General features: G+C 46.5%; 4 protein-coding genes across 4 annotated transcripts; 3 read left to right on the forward strand and 1 right to left on the reverse strand.

The window, feature by feature from the left end:
* The first annotated feature begins 244 nt into the window (after positions 1 to 244).
* Positions 245 to 1,048, forward strand: LOC133927803 (uncharacterized). The gene has a single exon (XM_062374193.1). The coding sequence runs from the start codon at positions 245 to 247 to the stop codon at positions 1,046 to 1,048; it is 804 nt and encodes a 267-aa protein (XP_062230177.1).
* A 709-nt stretch (positions 1,049 to 1,757) lies between these two features.
* On the forward strand, positions 1,758 to 3,726 carry LOC133927804 (uncharacterized). Its single transcript, XM_062374194.1, has 3 exons — positions 1,758 to 3,019; positions 3,162 to 3,599; positions 3,696 to 3,726. Exons 1-3 carry the CDS (start codon positions 1,758 to 1,760, stop codon positions 3,724 to 3,726), a joined length of 1,731 nt encoding a protein of 576 aa, XP_062230178.1.
* Positions 3,727 to 10,788: 7,062 nt separating this feature from the next.
* LOC133926026 (F-box/kelch-repeat protein SKIP25-like) lies at positions 10,789 to 12,317 on the forward strand. Its single transcript, XM_062371756.1, has one exon. It carries the CDS (start codon positions 10,851 to 10,853, stop codon positions 12,072 to 12,074), a length of 1,224 nt encoding a protein of 407 aa, XP_062227740.1. The 5' UTR covers positions 10,789 to 10,850; the 3' UTR covers positions 12,075 to 12,317.
* Positions 12,318 to 13,286: 969 nt separating this feature from the next.
* On the reverse strand, positions 13,287 to 17,915 carry LOC133926027 (cyclin-A2-1-like). Its single transcript, XM_062371758.1, has 12 exons — positions 17,576 to 17,915; positions 16,266 to 16,577; positions 15,853 to 16,153; positions 15,423 to 15,529; positions 15,137 to 15,229; positions 14,860 to 14,993; positions 14,611 to 14,686; positions 14,441 to 14,517; positions 14,309 to 14,342; positions 14,069 to 14,218; positions 13,847 to 13,981; positions 13,287 to 13,688 (listed from the first exon to the last, which is right to left on the reverse strand). Exons 2-12 carry the CDS (start codon positions 16,569 to 16,571, stop codon positions 13,632 to 13,634), a joined length of 1,470 nt encoding a protein of 489 aa, XP_062227742.1. The 5' UTR covers positions 16,572 to 16,577; positions 17,576 to 17,915; the 3' UTR covers positions 13,287 to 13,631.
* Between the last annotated feature and the right edge of the window lie 1,417 nt (positions 17,916 to 19,332).

Here is a 19,332-nt window from a genome sequence, read left to right on the forward strand (position 1 = left end):
TCGTATCATGGATGCTACGATGCACTGTCATACCCTCTCTTCTTCCCTAGAGGCGAACTCGGCTAGCATACCGACATCCCAAAGGTTGGTGTGTCCATCGATGAGGTGAACGCGGCTCGAGCGGCTCGTAAAGCTCGTGGTAATAATGATGAAGACCCAGGTTAGTGTTCTCAACAGATGGTGTTTGCACGGTCAATTCTTGGCACTGTACTCTCTTATGTACAACACTAGCTTCTAACATCATATGCTCTGTTCAGATTCTGGTGGCAGGCTATGCGTGTCCGTGCGTGATTACTACTGCTACAAATTCCAGATTCGGCCAGGGATATTCAACTCAATGTTGTTTGGCAAGCGTCTTTTTCAGCAATTCACGGTCAACACATACATCAAGATCGAGAGTTCACGACTGGACTACATATGGGCTCATCAGAAGGAGTTAAGGGCGGACCTGTACCAAGGCTTGGTGGACAGCTTGCATGCCGGTGAGAGAAGAGCAGACGCTATTGGAAATCGGACTATGCTGGCTACGTCATTTATTGGAGGACCTCGAGACAAGAGGCGTCGGTACATGGATGCTATGGCTTTAGTGCGGAAGTACGGGAAGCCGAACGTCTTCCTCACAATGACATGCAACCCAAACTGGGATGAGATCACGCGTGAACTCTATCCTGGCCAGATACCCCAGGATCGTCCGGATCTCGTTGTGCGTGTTTTCAGGGCGAAGCTAGAGGAACTAAAAAAACAGTTGCTTGAAAAGGACATTCTTGGCAAGGTGAAGGCATATGTCTATGTGGTGGAGTTCCAGAAGAGGGGCCTACCGCACGCCCACTTCCTGCTCATCATGCTGGGGCGGTACAAGCTCACATGTCCCGAGCAGTATGATTGTCTCATCTCAGCCGAGCTCCCGGAGAAGCATAAGTATCCAGAGCTGTACAAGATGGTTGTAAAGCATATGATGCATGGCCCTTGCGGTGTGCTAAACCGCGATTGCCGTGCACAAAGGACCATCCATCATGCAAGAATCATTATCCGCGTCCTTTCAACGTGACTACCTTACAAGGCAAGGACTCCTACCCGGTGTATCGGAGACGTGAAGATGGCCGCTGTGCGATGGTTCGAAAACACCTGCTGGATAACAGGTGGGTCGTCCCTTACAACCCTTACCTTCTACGGCTGTTCAACTGCCACATTAATGTTGAGGCGTGCTCGAGCATAAAGGCCGTTAAATACTTATTCAAGTACATATACAAGGGCCACGATCGGGCCTCTGTGACTGTGACCGAGGCTGACAAGGCAGACATCAACGACAACATCGATGAGATCAGGCAGTATAGAGACGCGAGGTGGGTGACCCCTCCGGAAGCCTTGTGGAGGATATACGGTTTTGAATTGAGCAAGAACTCGCCACCTGTGATGCAGCTGCAACTTCATCTCCCAAACATGCACATGGTTTCGTTTCAAGAGGGCCAAGATATCCGGCAAGTGGTAAACCGTGAAGGTGCTGAGAAGTCAATGCTGACAGAGTACTTTGAGGCGAACAGATTACATGAGCATGCTCGGGGTATCTTGTACCGGGATTTCTCCGAGTGGTATACTTGGCAGAAAGGCAAGAAAAAAAATTCTAGCAAAGAAGGGTTCGAGAAACTGGTGGACAGGTTGGTAGAATCGTGTCAGCTCATCCAACGGAGGGGGAACGCTACTATCTCCGGGTTCTCCTAAACCACGTGTCTGGTGCCACCTCCTACGATGACCTAAGGATGGTTGACGGCGAGATCCTACCGACCTTTCGTGAAGCTGCAGAGAGAAGGGGCCTGATCGAAGCAGACAACACACTGGACGAGTGCCTTACGGAAGCCGAGTTGTTCCAGATGCCACCATCACTCCGAAGGCTCTTTGCAACAATACTGGTATTCTGTGAGCCCAGCGACATGCGAGGACTCTGGCACAAGCACCTGGAGCCAATGTCGGAGGACTATTGCTGCAATAACTCATGCACAGTCGCTGTAGAACAGATGGTTTTGATAGATATCAGGAATATGCTACAATCAATGGGGAAGGACATAAGGTCATTCCCTCTTCCCGAGATCGATGAGTCACATGACACGACCAACGGTGTGCCCAGGGAGATCTTCGAGGAGTCCACCATCGAGCTCAACGGTGAGGACGCAACTCTGTCAGACTCCCTCAACACCGAGCAGAGGGCCGCCTACGATGAGATTCTATCTGCTGTTGATAGCGACGAGGGCGGCGTGTTCTTTGTGGATGGATCTGGAGGCACCGGGAAGACTTTTCTGTGTAAGGCGTTGCTCGCAACAATACGTGGGCAGAATAAGATTGCTGTGGCAACAGCTACGTCCGGTGTTGTAGCTTCCATAATGCCTGGAGGAAGAACTGCGCACTCGCGCTTCAAGATATCGCTGAGTATTGACGATGGTGCTAGCTTCACAAAACATAGTGGGATTGCCAAGCTTCTGCGGACGGCTTGTCTCATTATTTGGGACGAGGCTTCCATGACAAAGAGACAGGCGGTGGAGGCTTTGGACAACAGCATGCGTGATATAATGAGCCGACCAGAACTGCCGTTCGGTGGGAAGACGGTTGTGTTCGGTGGAGATTTCAGGCAGGTCCTCCCTGTTGTCCGAAAGGGGTCAATGGATCAGATAATCGATGCGTCGCTGCGTAGGTCGTACCTTTGGGATTGCATGCGTCAGCTAAAGCTGGTACGCAACATGAGGGCACAGAGCGACCCGTGGTTTGCGGAATACCTACTGCGCATCGGTGGTGGCACCGAGGAGGCCAATGGTGATGGAGACGTGCGTCTTCCTGATGAGATATGCGTGTCGTATACAGGGGAGGACACTGACCTGGATAAACTTATAGATAACGTTTTTTCAATGCTGGATGATAATATGTCGGATCCAAACTACATCACCTCGAGAGCTATCTTGTCCACACGGAACGATTGTGTGGATAATATTAATATGAAGATGATCGGTCGCTTCCGAGGTGACGAGGTTGTGTACCATAGCTTTGATCGTGCAGAAGACGATCCCCATAACTACTATCCCCCCCCCCCCTGAGTTTCTTAACTCGCTGACACCTAACGGGCTGCCTCCACATGTTCTGAAGCTAAAGATGAACTGCCCTATCATATTACTTAGGAACATTGACCCCGCGAACGGACTTTGCAATGGGACGAGGTTGGTGGTCCGGGGGTTCCAGAGAAATGCCATCGATGCAGAGATTGTGCTGGGGCAACATGCTGGAAAGAGGGTTTTTCTGCCTCGGATCCCCCTATGTCCCTCTGATGATGAGATGTTCCCATTCCAGTTCAAGAGGAAGCAGTTTCCTATCAGGCTCAGCTTCGCCATGACAGTCAACAAGGCACAGGGGCAGACCATCCCCAATGTCGGCATTTACCTGCCCGAGTCGGTGTTCTCTCACGGTCAGTTATACGTCGCGCTATCTAGAGCCACCGCCAGAGCGAACATCAGGGTCCTCGCCGTCCCGTCTAATGACAAAAAAAAGAAGTGCTCAAAGCAAAGTGGTACGTACACGATGAACATCGTTTACAGAGAGGTCCTTACGGCATATACGAGGTATTTGTGGCATATTTGTCATTTATACTCTACATAATCATGATTTGCTTTTTTTGAATTCTATCCATCTAATTTTACTTATTTTCATTTGTGCAGGTCTCCTCCCTTGCATGTTTATCACACATAATAGGGTTTGTTTAGCTATCTGAAGATTGTTATACAAATGTTTTTTTTTTAATCCTGCTTTGATGCTGTTAGTATTCAATAGAATAATTTTTCCGATCCGACACTGATAGCTAAATTCATTGCTTGCTGAAATGCTTGATATTTAGTGATCACTGTTCAGCTATTGCAATAAGATCTTCGATGGTTGCGCGTCCGATTAGATCAATCTTGATTAGAGGCTTGACTTTGAGCGTGATTTGAGAGATTGCAACAACAATTTGACATTGATAACATCTATGATTTGAGAGATCGCATAAACAAGTTGCATCTCTACAGATTTTGTCTGGCAATGGCAATAGAGATCTGTTGACAGAATTATAATTCCAATACCACACACTACTGCTATATTGCCGTCTCCACCTAGATAGGATTCCACTGGCAGTCTAAAATTAGGAACCACGATGCTTTAATTACATGTCGTAACTGCAAAGAAAAAAAAATCACCTTGTTCTTGGTCAGGGTATTTAATTAATGTAGCTGCATGGTCTTTGCAAAAGGGCATCCTCCCAAGCATAAGATGAAAAAAAAATTAATTCGATCGTAATTTATGTACCCATGATTGAGTGCTAATATAGTTTGAGTGCTAATATAGTTTTTATCGTTTGTTGTACTTTCTATCATGCAGCATCACATACAATGTTATGATTTGAAGGTTTATTCCTATATCATGCACCTATTGGAACCATCTCTTTAGAACATTATTGCCACATCCTTTCTGATTATGGATCTTGTACTATAGTTCTACCTTCATGCTCATGTTGTCATATCTAAATTTTTGACACCCGTTGCAACGCACGGGCATTCAACTAGTATCATTACAAAATAACAGATTGTTTCTTTATCTCACACGGCCTCCTATGCTCCCCCTCAGGAAACGGCTTTCCGGACTATTGCTCCCCCGCCGGCCTCTACCTCCTCCACTTCACTGCGCAAGAAGTCCCCGCCGTCATCGTCTGGTCGACGGGTAGGATGGTCGTCGCCTCCGCCTCTCGTCCTAATGTACGCCCGCCATTACGTGCCGACGATGTCCTACCTAGCTAGCAACCTGGTGTTCCACGCCTTCGACTCTGACGTCACGTTCACTACCACCAACATCGCAGACTTCCTCCTCCTCACCTTCGTCGTCGAGCCGGGGCGCGCAACTCTAGCACCAGCTCTCTGCGTCGGTCCCACCACCGGTGCCATCCCCTGTGCCAGTCCCTCGCGAGTAGATGATGAGAGGAGGGTGGGGTGCGGAGGAGATGGTGGATATGCTTGGGGCGCTTGTGAGAAGAGTGTGGAGAGTGAGTCTATAAGGGAGGGAAGAGATAGGAAAGATTTTAATAATTTGGTGTTGTTTATTTTAAATTATACTGTTTAGATTCTAAATTGTGAGAATCAAAATCAGAATTATTAGAATCATAATAAAAAATAAACAGATCCTTAGTTGTTGACGTGGAGCATCTGTATTTTGGGCATGTACTGGGGATGGAACTCCCTGTGTTTAGCTTCACCCCGATTCGTTCTGATAAGATTCGTTATGGTCCCCCGGCCCAAACCTTAATGGATTCTTCCTCTTCCTCTTAGAAAAGGGTCAATACAATCTTGTTGTCTGATGCATTTGTACAATATATTTCTTGAAGGAGCACCATGCATACATGCTACTAGTATAGAAAAGTACAGCACCAATTAACAGCTATGGCATCACGCTCTGCGATGGATAGTAAGGGTTCTTTTCTTCAATGCAGAGGGCGGATGGGGACGGTGGAGTGGTGGCCAACATGTCCTGAACTATTGATCCACTATAATCTAATATAATCAACAAACTAGAAAATATAAGTTGAAAACATCATCTAATTAATTATTTAGATTGAACTAGAGTGAATCTACGGATATCTATGCTCATCCCTATCCGAAAAAGATGGCTGGACTATTATTATCTCGAGGCTGGTCCGGTCACGGCTCGTAAAGGCCAAAAGCGACCTTTTTGGTGGATGAATCGGCCACTTCCTTAATTAATTAGCCTGTTTGGTTGGCTAGGCACGGGCTTGCCTGGCTCTACAGGTGCAGCCAAAGGTTGTTTGGTTGCGTGGGCGCACGTGCGAGCCAGGCTCGAGCCATGCAAAATCCCTGCACGAGCCAGGTCGTGTAGAAACGGATTTCGATTTCGTTTTCGTCGGGCTAGGCTCGCTAGTGGAAACGGATGGCCAGGCTCGAGCCATGCAAAATCCCTGCACGAGCCAGGCTCGACCACGATTTCGTTTCCGTCCTGTGGAAACGGATTTAGATTATGGCATGCCAACTAGCTAGTACCTTGAGATGGATCGATCTTCCCAAAGAGAGAGAGAGAGAGAGAGAGAGAGAGAGAGAGAGAGAGTATCCGGAGCGCAGAGTGACGAGTGGCTGAGTAATGGATCGACGGGAACGCTTCAAATTTTCTACGGCAATAAATAATTGATCGACGGAAGGTTGTGGCTGTGGCCGAACGACACCTTTTTTTCCGGCTCGGCTGCATGTGCGGGTAAGACAACAATGCACCGAAGGCTAGCTTGCTGGAGTAGGGGGAAAAAGGTCGCCCTTGCCCTGCCTATGCTGACAGTGGCAGATGCAGATGAGGCAGATAGAAAGATTCATCCACCTCTCACACACACTTCTAGTTCCTCTTTCTTCTTTTCTTATTTCTCTCTCATCTATAGTGGGGCTACTAAGTGAATTCTATTGATTACAAAGCGGTAAGAATATCTATATCTATATTTTCTTCATTTCATTCTTTTTCTAGTTCTCTTTATTTTATCTCATCTACAACAGCTTCTCATCGAAGGAAATCGTGAAAAAAAAGGAGGGATAATCACATCATGTAGGGAATAACATTAGAAATCTTTTTGTGACGGAAATCATAAAAAGAAATTGTTGTAGTACTGAAGAAATAAAAATTCCTTCGCAAAACTATTTTCGTCCATGAAGAAAATCCGTTGGGATGGTCAAGAGGAGTGGAGCCCTTGTCCTGCCCATGCTGATGCACTTGATCACTCCAGCCGAGCCGATCTGGGTTTCCATATCTCGTGCCTGCCATTCAGTGCATTCATGTCCTGTCCCGGCGGCGCTCCTCCTCCTCTTCCGGCCTATATACGACGAGTAGCAAGCAAGTTTCAGGTTCAGATAAAAGTGATGTGTTCAACTTGTTCCAAAACTACGTACAAACGACTGAAAACAAACGCTACCTCGGCACGAAGTTTAAAAAACCGGCCTACAAAAAAAAAGTTGCAAGAGGACACAAAATAAATGACAATAAGCAAACAAATTAAACAAGCCTAGGGCTCCTAGTGCCTGTACCATGATGGGTAAACAAAGATCTTGCTGTAAAAAAAAAAAAAAAATCAGGCTACCAGCAGCGAAAAGGTTGATAGATATATGATCCTCTTGTTCCATAAATGGGTGTGTTGGGTTCAGCAAGCTGTTGCCTCACCTGCTAGCACGGATATGTGATGCAAGTGCATGGCGCCTTTACACTTTGATGACTCCGCCCGTTGGTGCGTGCGTTGGACCACTACTTTTCGCTTCGCATACCTCGTCATTGTTGTAAAGCCGATTCTAGAAGGTTCGGCTCGACTTCACTTGCAAGTCGAGTTAGGTGGCTTTATACCGACTTATTATATATATATATATATATATATATATATATATATATATATATAACATATTTGTTACTCTCAGAAATATGTAATTCTACATATGTATCTTATAATATATAAAAAGTATTTTATATGATAAATAGTATGTACATATAGTATTCGAATATATAAGACCATCAAAGTATAAAAAGTATTTTATATAAAAGAGAATATATACGAAGGAGTGGAGAGATATACAAATCTATTATATATAAATAATAAGAAAAAGAGCATATCCTTACATTTGCATCTGTTATGTTGATCGTGAGAGACCGAGAGGGAAAGATGCTAACCGCTCTAGCAATATAGGCATTACAACAATCATCCGCTCTCTCGACTCGACGGGTGAAAAGGTCACTGTTCTTCTTGTTGTTCTGGTATGCGTGCCTTCGCTTTCTGCCTTTGTGTAAAGCTGTACGTAGTAAGGAAATGCTAATATAAAGCTGATGTAGTCCTAAAAAAATTATAGAGCTGATGTAGAAAAAGGAAGCGTGTGTATATCCGAATTCCAAAATATTATAGTACTGAAGAATAGGCAAAGCCCAACTTGTGTGAATGTGTCCAATCCATTAGAGCTTATGTAGTGATGATCAGCTGGGGCTTGGTTGTAGTCAAAATTACCATTCACGATTTACCACTTTTTACCAGAGACCACAACATATCCAGTGCTATCATCGATACCTTGCGTTGCTACGTTTTTCGAAAGCAAGATTGTGAATCTCTCATGAAGATTTTGTTGAGCGTTGAATTTCGGCTAGAGGATAACGCCTACTTGCATCATAAAGTGGATGCAATCGGATCCGACTGTACAGCCTCTTCAGTTCCGAAAAAAGGTATTATTTCAGCTTGTCTTTATAAGGTGGAGCTTTCTACTAGCTAGCTTCGTTTTGCAACATTTGCGTGCACCTTTTTTAGTGGATGGTGACCAACTTAACCGATGTGCTGTTTATATATGTTACTCTATATCATAAAGTGAACCCGTTTTATCCTTCACGATGGCACACATGCTATCCATGTACCATCAAATAAAAGGGAGTGGTACTACAGCATTTTTGGGTGCAAGTTTGCATAGTGGATATCTAAAGCTAACTGCAATAAAGCTTTACCGCCCTTTTTTAATCAAATCATGCAAATTGTATAGATACACTTTTAGCAGTATTTTTTTTATGGATAGCTATCTATTATGTGCTAACCGTTATGTTCATGTGATGCCGGTAATATCCTATTTTATCTGTGTTTTTTTCTTCGCACTATCAATAGTGATGAGCTCGACTCTCTAGAAATGGAACCATAAAATATAGTATAGAGGGAAAAGCCATAAATGTAGAGAAGGTAGAGCAAACGGTGGTGGAGCTCATCCAGAGCACCACCGTCGTTTAACCCTAGCTAGCCGTGGGTTGGCCAAAGACAGAGGAAGGGGCACTCTAAGTACACACTCGGTGGAGGATCACCAAAGGGCACGACGGTGAGAACCAGATGACAACGAAGTCAGCGAGAAGGCTAGAGTGGTGTAACCGACACTGTCGAGGTGGACAAAGACAAAGAGGGGAAGGGGATTGAGTCACGCAAGAGAGAGATGAGGCGGAGATGACCGACTAGGTCAGATCGGATCAAAGCTACTTAATGGCGATAGGGTAAAAGGCCGGGTTGGCCAGGCCTTTAACATGCTAGCTCAATCCCGAGTGCCAACCGAGTTGGGAATTTTTATTTATATATTTTTTATTTTTTGAAATAGCAATATTTGCGTCTGTTCTAAAAATTTACAGATCTATACATTTGTTGCCCATCTAACGGGTGACATGTACATATGGTATCCAATCATTACTATCGGTCTCCCTTTAAAAAGTTGTCCAACCAGGCTCACCTCATGCCACGTGTCCTTGTTGCTAGTTGGACGCCCATCCAAAACGCGACATGCATATAGATCTGCATATTTTCAAAACAAACATACATATTTACAAATTTTAAGAATAAAAAATATATTGATAAAAAACTCTCCGAGTTGGGCCCTATAAACCAACTCGGGTTGGTCCCGACAGACCAACTGTTGGGCCTTTGTCGTATTGGGCTATGGACCAAACTATCAGGTCGAAATCCAAACCTACTCCTTTTAAAAATACTCTAGTCTTTTTCTTTTTTCTTTTCTTAGTTTTTATTTTCCTGTTTTGAAATTTAACACTTTTAAAATACATCGATAATTTCTTTAATTTGAGAAAAATTCTTTAAAGCTAATTAAAATTGTAGAAATAATTTCTAAACATAATAAATATTTAGAAAATAGGAAAAATAATATTTATTGTATTTTTTCCCAACTCAAGTTAAAAAATTCCCTCAAGCTTAGGGAAGCGGTCTAAAGCACCTTGCACGATCTATTTGGGGTTAAGGATCATGAACCTAAGATGTATGATGCCAGTTCATTTAAGGTTTACCTTAAGTGAATATCGCTTAATCGATTCTATGGGCCACAAGAGTATCAGACTTTGTCAGATGTCCAGCACTCATTGAGCTTTACTGACCAGGTAAAGTTCCAATCCTTTCTCATACTATGCAACTATTTTCAAAGCGACGCTTGAAATTATTTATATGTTATCGCCCTCATGATCATTGATCAAAGCCGTTCTTTACAAGCAAATGAAGCTTGTATTGAACATGATCGGCCAAGTCTCTCACGGTACTAACGGTCAATCGAGTATAATCTCATTGAGCCGATCCGAATTTGAGAGGTGACATTCTCTTAATGAAATCTCAGGATACGTCCTCTCCATCTATACTCATTTTGTATTGAACATGATTAGTGACTATGATACGGGAGATCTTCATATCTGGAATGAGTATGTCCTCAATGTCTCATTAGTGACTCCTTGTATGGGGTCACCTCACAAATGTACTAATGGGGCCGGCGTAGGTGGATAGTGAACATAAGCATGCTTCACTAACCGTTTGTTCTGAAAACTTGTGTTGTGTCCGCAACTTTAACCCCAGATAAACTCATTTCAAAATGGGGGGAAAAACTTCAGTGTTGACATGTACAACTAATAATCCTGATGCATTATGTATGCACTGTACTGCCTTGTACTGTGGTATTCGTGCCCAGGTTGGCAGCATGATCGACAGCATGGGCCTGTGCAATGTGCATGGTAGCGACCGTGTGGACTTCACCCAAGGCTATTTTTAGAAAATGTTCACCCATGGCTATGAAATGGCACGTCAAAGTCTCACTCCTGCATTGCTGGCATTGGACTGCGGAGAAGCAGAGGAGAAGCTCCTCCTCCGTCGTCCTCCCCTGCACTGCTGCACCTTTCCAGATTAATTGTATCACATCGCCCACCACATGCATACGCCTGCCCGCCATATAATATAGTGGAACACTCGACGTGCTAGCGGGAGCAAGGCACCCGTCTTCTTGCCTACTAGTACCGCTTACCCTCTGCACCCCATGGCTGCACCCGCCGCGGCCAACCGCCCCTACTGGCATCCCGCCGCCGCCGTGGCAGCAGCGCCCAACAAGCGCCACCGCACGGCGGCGGCGGTGGCGGCGCCCATGGACGACGACGTCGACGTCGCTGCCGCGGCTCAGTCCCAGCAGCAGCCCCTGCTCCCTGGGTTGCCGGACCACCTGGCCCAGCTCTGCCTGTCGCCGCTCCCGCCGCGGCTCATGCACGCCGTCTGCCGCCCCTGGCGCCGCCTCCTCTACTCGCCGTCCTTCCCACCGTTCCCCTCGCTCTACGCGGTCCTCGATGATGCCGACGGCGATGGCGTCTCCTTCTCGGCCTACGACACCGTGGCAGGGCGCTGGGACGAGCTGCCCCCGCCGCCGATGCCGTCGCCGCCGCCCAAGCTCTGGCACCCATCGTTCCTCTCCCGCCGGCTGCCGCTCCAGTCCGTGGCCGCCGCGGGGCGCCTCGTCGTCGTCGCGGGCTCCACGCAGTCGCTCAGCCCGGCGCTGTCCCGCCCCGTCGTGTTCGACCCGGCCGCGCCCACGCCGCGGTGGCAGCTCGGCCCTCGTTTCCCTTTCGCGCCGCGCAGGTGGTGCGCGGCGGGGGCGGTGCGCGGGCGCGTGTTCCTCGCGGGAGGCGTGGGCGCCGGGTACGACGCGGTCGACGCTCGCTCCGGCGCGGTGTGGGACCCCTCGGCGCCGTCCGCGACGTGGGAGCCGCTCCCGCCGCTGCGGGACGGGCGGTTCAGCCGAGACGCCTCGGAGGCCGTCTGCTCCGGCGGGAAGGTGTGCATGGTCAGCCTCCGCAGCCGCGGCGCCAAGGAAGGCGCCGTGTTCGACCTGCGCGCCCGCCGGTGGGAGGACATGCCGCCCGGCATGCTCGCCGGGTGGAAGGGCCCCGCGGCGGCGTCCTCCTCCGACAGCAGCGGCGAAACGATCTTCGTGGTGGACGAGGAGCGCGGAGCGCTGATCGCGTACGACTGGGCCAGCGACCGGTGGAGAACGGTTGCGGATTCAGAGCGGCTCAAGGGCGCGGCCGAGATGGCAGCCGGCGGCGGCAGGGTGTGCGTAGTAGCCGAGGGCGGCGAGAAGGTGATCGTCGTAGACGTGACAACGAAACCGCGGAGAGGATCGGCGGCGCCGCGCATGTGGGAGGTGGCGGCGCCGGTCGGGAAGCGGGTGGTGGCCCTGCAAGTGCTGCCTAGGATGGCACACACGGAGTAGCAGCAGCCAAGCAGATTCCCGCCACGTCTCGTCTCGAAGCATGCATATGGATTCGGTACACGTGCAAATTAAAGCTGTTAGTTTGCCTTCGTAATCCGACTCTTTTCTGAGATTTTTTTTTCGTTCTCGCCGAGTTTGATTCTCGCGTGTTTAAATTTCTGTGAGATACTTAATTAGCACAAATAATGAAGAGATTTGAGCAAGTTTCAATCAAAACGCCAAAGTTGCGGACCTTTCTGGGCCGGGGTGGTTACTTGTCGTGGGAAACCAAACCAAATGCATGCGAAAGTAGATCCCACAGCGGCCAGCAGGAATGATGCTTGATTGTGACGTCACGGCCGGTTCTTTTGTCGACGGCCGGTGAGCTCGGCGTAGGTCGACGCACGATCAGATTTCATGCGGGATCGTGTCGTGTACAGATGGATCGCGTCTCGGCCATAGATTTGGTTCGCGTCTCATCCACGCTGCGCACCGGACATCGGCGGCGCCCATGGGCCGGCCACACACCGCGCTGTCTTGAAGGTTCCCCCTCCTCGATCCCTCCTTCCCCGGTTAGCCATGGCAGCCTCAGGCCAGGCCGGTCATCTTCTCCTCCGTGACCGACGACACCAGGTCCACCGTACCGACTCATGGAAGTCTGGACTCTAGACTGGGCTGCACCGGCGAAAGGTGTATGCGTGAGTTGAATGGAATCGGTTCTTGGCGAGGTGTCTCCGTTCCATGTGCGGACAGGCCGATACGGCAGGCACGGCGAAAAAGCCCGTGTGGTTGCGGTGGGCGCCATCCTCCTCACGGACACCGATCGTCCGCGCCTCCTCTCCTTTCACTTCACCACATCATCGTCTCCCCGCTGCTTGGTCTCGTCGCTGCCATAGATAGTGCTGAGCTCCAAAAGCATGCGCCTGTCGACTGCACCGCGCGGGCCAATGCAACCGGCCAAGGACGAATCCAAGGCACACGCCAATTCCAGATCAATCTACACTACCAGCATCCAAGGCACTCAACGGAAGGCACAAACCTGTATGACAAGCAGAACCAGTAGGATTTACACACCACCTTTACAAAAAAAAAGTTATAAAAAATAGTGCAACAAGAATAATGCTATGTGCACGTAGCCGGTTACATATGCAACATTAAACAGACATCCTCGGAGAATCAAGTGCCTTGTCCAAAGAGCATTCCACGTTGAAAATAGCAGTCACAAGCAGTAAACTACTTTCCATTTCAAAGCCAATAATAATTGAATTTTTGTCACGACCAACAGCATTCAGTTGTTTGTTATACAGGTTGGAGGTCTTAGGGTTATCAACTCAAGGCAAGCCTACACAGTGTGTTTACAATCGGGTAAACTTTATGTCAAAGAATATGCGAGCCATCCCTCTTACTGCACGACTTGAAAAAGGTCGGGAAACAACAACAGCTCGAGTCAACATTCAATCAAACAAGGGGAAGGGGAAGGGGAAGGGGAAGACAGGATGCTACATAATGTTAACGCAGTCTCAGCTACGACTGCTGCTAACGGTTGCTGATCAGCAGGTAACTGATGTTATTGGCATGTCAACTGAAGAGCGACTGGAGCAGCTCCGGTGAAGTCAGGTTTCCTACGCACTCAAACTGCAACGTAACACCAGCATACGGTCAGAAAGGAAATCTACGATATCTAAGTGAAACTTCAGTTTTTACTTGCTCGTTACTTGCCACTACCGAGTGAAACTGAAGACTTCACTTGAGCAGTGTAGTAGGAATTCAAGCAGCAAGCTGCGATTGCATACCTTTTCTTGCCTGTACTTTTCACGGATAGCATTAAGAGGGCAATTACTGGTGTTATGCTGCAGTTCCCGTAAAGCGCAGACACATGTCTGAATATCGGAGCTTTTGTAAGAGGTATAGTGCTCAAGGGTATAATTCTGCATAAGGATAACCATAGATTAGAGATAACACAAAGGTTTTTTAGGTATGTACTGCTGTATGTACCAACTGTTTTTCATACGAACCCAGGGGAGGTCAGATGGGTCAAGTGTCCATCTTGCAAGAAAGACCGCTGATGCTGCCACAACTGAAGGAAGAAATTTCAAGAAACCATAATCGATCAAAGTCAACTCCGCGAGATAGTTAGCCAGAAATCCCAAAGTTAAAGAAGGAGCCTGCAAGTATACTTCACAACTTAGTGCCAAGTTAAAAAATATACAAGTAGAACGAGAATTAATGCTCGTTAGATTGGATGCCAATCTTACTTTTCGAGAAGCCTGCGCCGCTCTAAGGAATCTCCTGGAAAAAATTACAGAAAAACAGGAAAGACAAGTTAGCTATGGCACAGTGATTTCCTATTTGAAAAGAAATACTATGCGCATTTGGCCAAAGGTAACCTCAGAAATGTTTTTGTTGTTGGAACAGAAAGACGAAATCCCAGGTCATTAAGCACTTGGCACTCCATTTTCAGCACCTACTGGATCAGGAGGTTATCAGCTCAAGAAAACTAATGATTCTTTCTGCATATGTTATTAAAAATTCTCTTGGCTTCACACGAAGCAAGTACCTCAGACTTTGTATATGTGTTGTCCGTTATGAAACAGAACTCATCAACACGAGGAGCACATATCTCCTCATATTTCCTGCAAAAATAAGACTTAAGGCACAGAGCTATTCATTTGCATTAATTTGATACGTTAGCCACAGGGCAAACTGCTTCAGCTGCTGCTAGGCAGACCTTACTATGGTACATTTTCCCATCTATTTTTAAGCTTTTCAACATTAAAGAATAAAATGACTACAGCCTAAAACTTACGAGGCAACAAGCATGCTAGTTATTCCCAGAAGCTGAAGTCTCTGTCTTTCAATGTAATTCCGAGAAAGAAATCGGTCGATAAGATATACAGTGAGGTACAGTGTGTCCGGCACAAGCTTGTATTCCTCAGAAACCTGCAATAAAGACAATATATAGAACATGACAAGCTGAGATGTTTGAAGTATGTGTCGTGAGATGCTAAAGGTGAATGATCTGAGACTTAAAAACATAGTTGAACAATCCATGTGTAAGCATCAAGAGCAATCTATATAACAACCTCAACAATCCAATCGATGAGTATCGCCCGCATGCCCTTTGTGATGTCCCGTTGCAAAGTCTCCATGTAATTTGCACTGGGTCTTCTCATAAGCTGTGGAATGACATAAGTGTAAGATGGAGCATGTACACTTTCAAACAAGCACAATGTGCCAACAACATAGCACAGAGATCCAAAACTGTATTCTTCCAAGTTTAATAAGTTGTGTGAAATATAGAAGAAATAGAAGGCAGCCAAAACGGTAGAACTAAGAAGCATTTCTCTTCACCAAAATGCATTAGCCTACCTCTGAAGCCATTAGATTTGAGTATATCTCTGCAACATAGGACGTGCACATTTGAGGATTGTCATTACATTTGTCAATATCCACAATGTTCAAAGCAGGAGAGTCCCCTGGAACAAAATACAGAATCTTTAGCAACTAAGCCCACTAACCAGAACATGCAAAGAGTTAGACTATCTACAAGTATCTCAGAAGTCAAATCACTAAAGTATGAAAAACATTTGCGTCCATGGTTTTGTTGTTTCAGAGTTCTAGCTGCAGAAAGATCATCAAGACTATACTAAAATGAAAGCAAATGTACCAAGTACCAACTGCATCGTGTAACATGGCAAACTAAGAAAAGCCCTGGGCATTTTGCCGACTCAACTGTGGTTATGAATGCTAACATATCTTTAAGGTCCCATTTACAATGCTGAAAACATATGAAACTAACCAGTCTTTGACAGACAAGGTTCAGGTCTATCCCTCACGTTTCTTTCCTCAAAGAATGCCTCGTGACAAGCACTGTCCCTGTTTCGTTCAATATTCCGTAATGACAGAGATCCCCCATTTTCAAGCAAAACATTGGGCTCCTCTCTTGGTGCCAAAAGGTTTGCATACTGTGTTTCTTCAGCAACGTTAGAATCATTGACACATGAAGTACCATTAACTGCTGGTGGGAGTATCTTAGGAACCTTCTTTGCATACTGCTTGTTTTTGCTTACGATTCGTCCAACCCTTTGTGGGGGCCTCCCCTGGAAAAAAGGAATTAACTTGTAATTCTACTACATTGACAACAATTGGGGAAAAGTTGGCATCAAGACCTCATCATAGTATAATGCAGTAAAGTGTGAAACATCTCAGTACCTGCAATTTAGTTGCCGCGGTGCCTTTTTTGTTGGTGCTAGCACGGCTTATATTGGTCACATCCTTGAGTACCGTGCGCCTTTTAGGCTGGGGACCTGAAATTGCAGCACTTGCACTAGTGTTTTCATCTGAAGTTACCCTTTTAGTCTTCCCTCTTGCAGCCTGTTTTTGTTCAGTTTTTGCTGGCAGCGGTACAGAATGAACTACCCCAAACCTTCGACGATTCGCTGCAGCTTGAGCTCGCGTGATTCGACCAGTGGGTGCTTCGCAAGCAATAAGCACAGGGTTTTGGTTTCGTGCAGCCATCCAAACCTGAATATGTTAAAATGAAAATTACTCTGTGTCTTCATATACTGAGCAATCAAGAAAGAAACAGAGACGAACTGAACAAGTGACAAGTACTACGCATTTAGGCATCACGTGAAATTTTGAAAATAAACAAGTGAAGGAGCAAGGTAATATATAAAACAATATTCTACGACAAGCTCATGAAAAAATAGTTATACATTTATACTCAACAGAGGTATTGTTAAATTATCCAATGTGTTAAGCCAGCGGAGCAAACTATCACAGGGCAAACTGTCACAGGAAATTACTGGTTCATGTTACAACATTTTACATACAAGAACGAGAAAATCCCACAAATCCTTGTAGTCATAAAAGTAAGTGCTTGCAGATAATTTGTATTATAATCATAACCAGGAACAGGTCTGTTATTTTCCCTCTTATGTCAAAGAGATTTTTTTTTCCTAAATGCAGGTGGCATAGGGAGAAGAAATTACGGTGCTCTTTTAACTTCACATTCTGCCTAACCGCCCTCACATTTCTTTTTTACTATGTGGATCTTTGAAGGAACATATCGATTCATGCTGCATTTGCATTATGATATATGTACAAACGGGAGCAACAATAACTTTGCAATACATTATAATTTCTAGATCGAGAATGCAGCATGGTCAGACCAAAGAATGGCGCAATAAAACCTCCTCTAATCTCTAACGCAGCAACGGGAATGCGTCGGCAATTCGTTTCGCACGCCAAACGATATCTTGGTTCCATCACAAGCACAACTCGTCCAAAATCAAACAGTCCCATCTAAAACAACCTCTAATCGCAGAAAGAACAGATTCTCGTCGATTCTAGGGGGCAGGCAAGGTGGTTTCTTGGTCCCGTCACAAGTCCCACGAATCCCCCTCCAAGAAACCCTAACTCCCGAGGTTCTTGGAGCCAAACGAGGGGAAAACCCCCCGCACCATCGACACCAAGAACCCCAAGAATCCGGAACGGGGGAGCGGCGAGAGCAGGCTCACCGCTCGCGTGCAGCGCGGGAGGCCGCGGCGGAGCCGTCGATCCGGGGACCCCCGGCGCCGTAGATCCGGCCGCGATCTGCGCGCTGCGGGGGTCGGCGGCGGCGGCGGCGGCGAGGGCTCCTTCCCTCCTCCCGGCGCCGCGTGCTTCGCTCTTCTCCTTAGAGGGTGGGGGTGGGGAGTGGGGACTGTGGAGTGTGTGTGAGTAGAGTAGGGAGGAGGCGAGGAGCGTCCTTTTCTTTGCCCTTTTTGGATGAGAGAGAGCGGAGAGGAGAGGGAAAACGGATGACGGATTGGGTTTCAAATTTCGAACTGCCTCCTGTTCTTCTGACCTACTCCTACCCAGTTGTTGATGACAAGTGGCGCCCTCGTGGCCCAATAGCCGGGCAGATCGGGCCGATGGGCTGATTGTAAGGCCGGTACGATCGCCAACGTCAACGGTTTGTTGGAGGGAAGGAATTTTATAAGACTTCGCGTGAAAGATATATGTGAGATCTTGATTCATGTCGTACCTTTCTTCGATACAACGGTGCCAAACGTGTGTAAAAGAGAGAGCAAGGGATACGTGTCACGTGAGAAGAACAGGTATTTCAAAAGATCGAGTTTTATAAAATTTTCTTTGTGTTGAAAGGGTTCTTGATGTTTTTTTTTACGTCTCTTCTCTGTTAGGTTCTTGGGGTTCCTCTATTAGTATCTGTTTATACGTGCACAAACCTCTTATCTAACACACATACCTACTTGCACTCACACATATCTAGATCTGCAACTACACATAGCTAGAAGATCACGTCGCTAAAGAGATCTGCGGAACGAAATTATTCTCCCAATCTAGCCACTCGCCCACTGCAAGTGAACCACATGCAAACACCCGCGCGGACCCGATGGGCTCATTGTAATGCCAAGAGAACACACACGACGCGAGATCTTAAACTAGACGCTCACAACCATCACCAATGTCAACTGTTTGTTAAGGGATAATTACTCAGTTGCCATCCTCAGAAAGTGGCAATTAATATACCAGCCACACTGAGTCTATACATGTAGAATATAGTGGCAAATAGGATGCTACTCGGAGGTCACCGATGACAAAAAAAAACGAATGGCTTGTTTGTTGAAGGGTTCCTGGTGTTTGCATCCCATGCTTTGCTTTCCAACGCAAGGACCAACTGTCGATGCAGACATCCGACTCAAACCATCTCCAGGAGATACTCTAAAAATTCATCTCCTAAAATACTATTACTACATCACCTAACACTATTACAGTATCCTCTATTTTTTTCATCTCTAACAGCTACTTTATTTCCTACCTTATATTACTCTCCTCCTCTCTCCGGATCCACAGGCATACGGATCTCTATTTCCATCGGCTATTTTACTGTTCTCCTAGTGCTACAGTGACTCGCCCTCATCACTGTAGCATCAAATACGGCCGCTACTGGAGTGACAATGTGGGCTCCCGATCGGCAATTTCTGTCAGCACAGTATTTTACCGATTGAATAGCGATGCTGCTGGAGCTAGCTTCAGCGCCTCAGCATGGCACCCGGATCCTCTGCCTTAATTGCGATTAATGCAGAGAATCACTATATAAACAGTGTAATAAATCAACAGCTACAGTTGCCTGCATTAATTAATCATGATTGCTGTAGCAAGTACTGTATCAACAGTGATACGGTCTGATGTAGCGACGGTTTCTTCGTTTTTGATCGGGGTTTCTTCGTTTTTGATCGGACAGTGCGCATTTACCCTAATGCAGAGTAAA

The sequence above is a fragment of the Phragmites australis genome, chromosome 8, assembly GCF_958298935.1.
Source record: "Phragmites australis chromosome 8, lpPhrAust1.1, whole genome shotgun sequence".
NCBI classification, from domain to species: Eukaryota; Viridiplantae; Streptophyta; class Magnoliopsida; order Poales; family Poaceae; genus Phragmites; species Phragmites australis.

What these genes read in the sequence shown, in the direction of transcription:
- LOC133927803 (XM_062374193.1), top strand. Translation starts at nt 245, where the DNA reads ATGCTCTGTTCAGATTCTGGTGGCAGGCTATGCGTGTCCGTGCGTGAT.
- LOC133927804 (XM_062374194.1), top strand. Translation starts at nt 1,758, where the DNA reads ATGGTTGACGGCGAGATCCTACCGACCTTTCGTGAAGCTGCAGAGAGA. An exon ending in TTCCGAGGTGACGAGGTTGT is followed by an intron (nt 3,020 to 3,161) that starts GTACCATAGCTT and finishes CATATTACTTAG; the next exon opens with GAACATTGACCCCGCGAACG. An exon ending in GTCCTTACGGCATATACGAG is followed by an intron (nt 3,600 to 3,695) that starts GTATTTGTGGCA and finishes TCATTTGTGCAG; the next exon opens with GTCTCCTCCCTTGCATGTTT.
- LOC133926026 (XM_062371756.1), top strand. Translation starts at nt 10,851, where the DNA reads ATGGCTGCACCCGCCGCGGCCAACCGCCCCTACTGGCATCCCGCCGCC.
- LOC133926027 (XM_062371758.1), bottom strand. Translation starts at nt 16,571, where the DNA reads ATGGCTGCACGAAACCAAAACCCTGTGCTTATTGCTTGCGAAGCACCC. An exon ending in ACCTTGTCTGTCAAAGACTG is followed by an intron (nt 15,530 to 15,852) that starts GTTAGTTTCATA and finishes ATTTTGTTCCAG; the next exon opens with GGGACTCTCCTGCTTTGAAC. An exon ending in CGGCGCAGGCTTCTCGAAAA is followed by an intron (nt 14,219 to 14,308) that starts GTAAGATTGGCA and finishes GTATACTTGCAG; the next exon opens with GCTCCTTCTTTAACTTTGGG.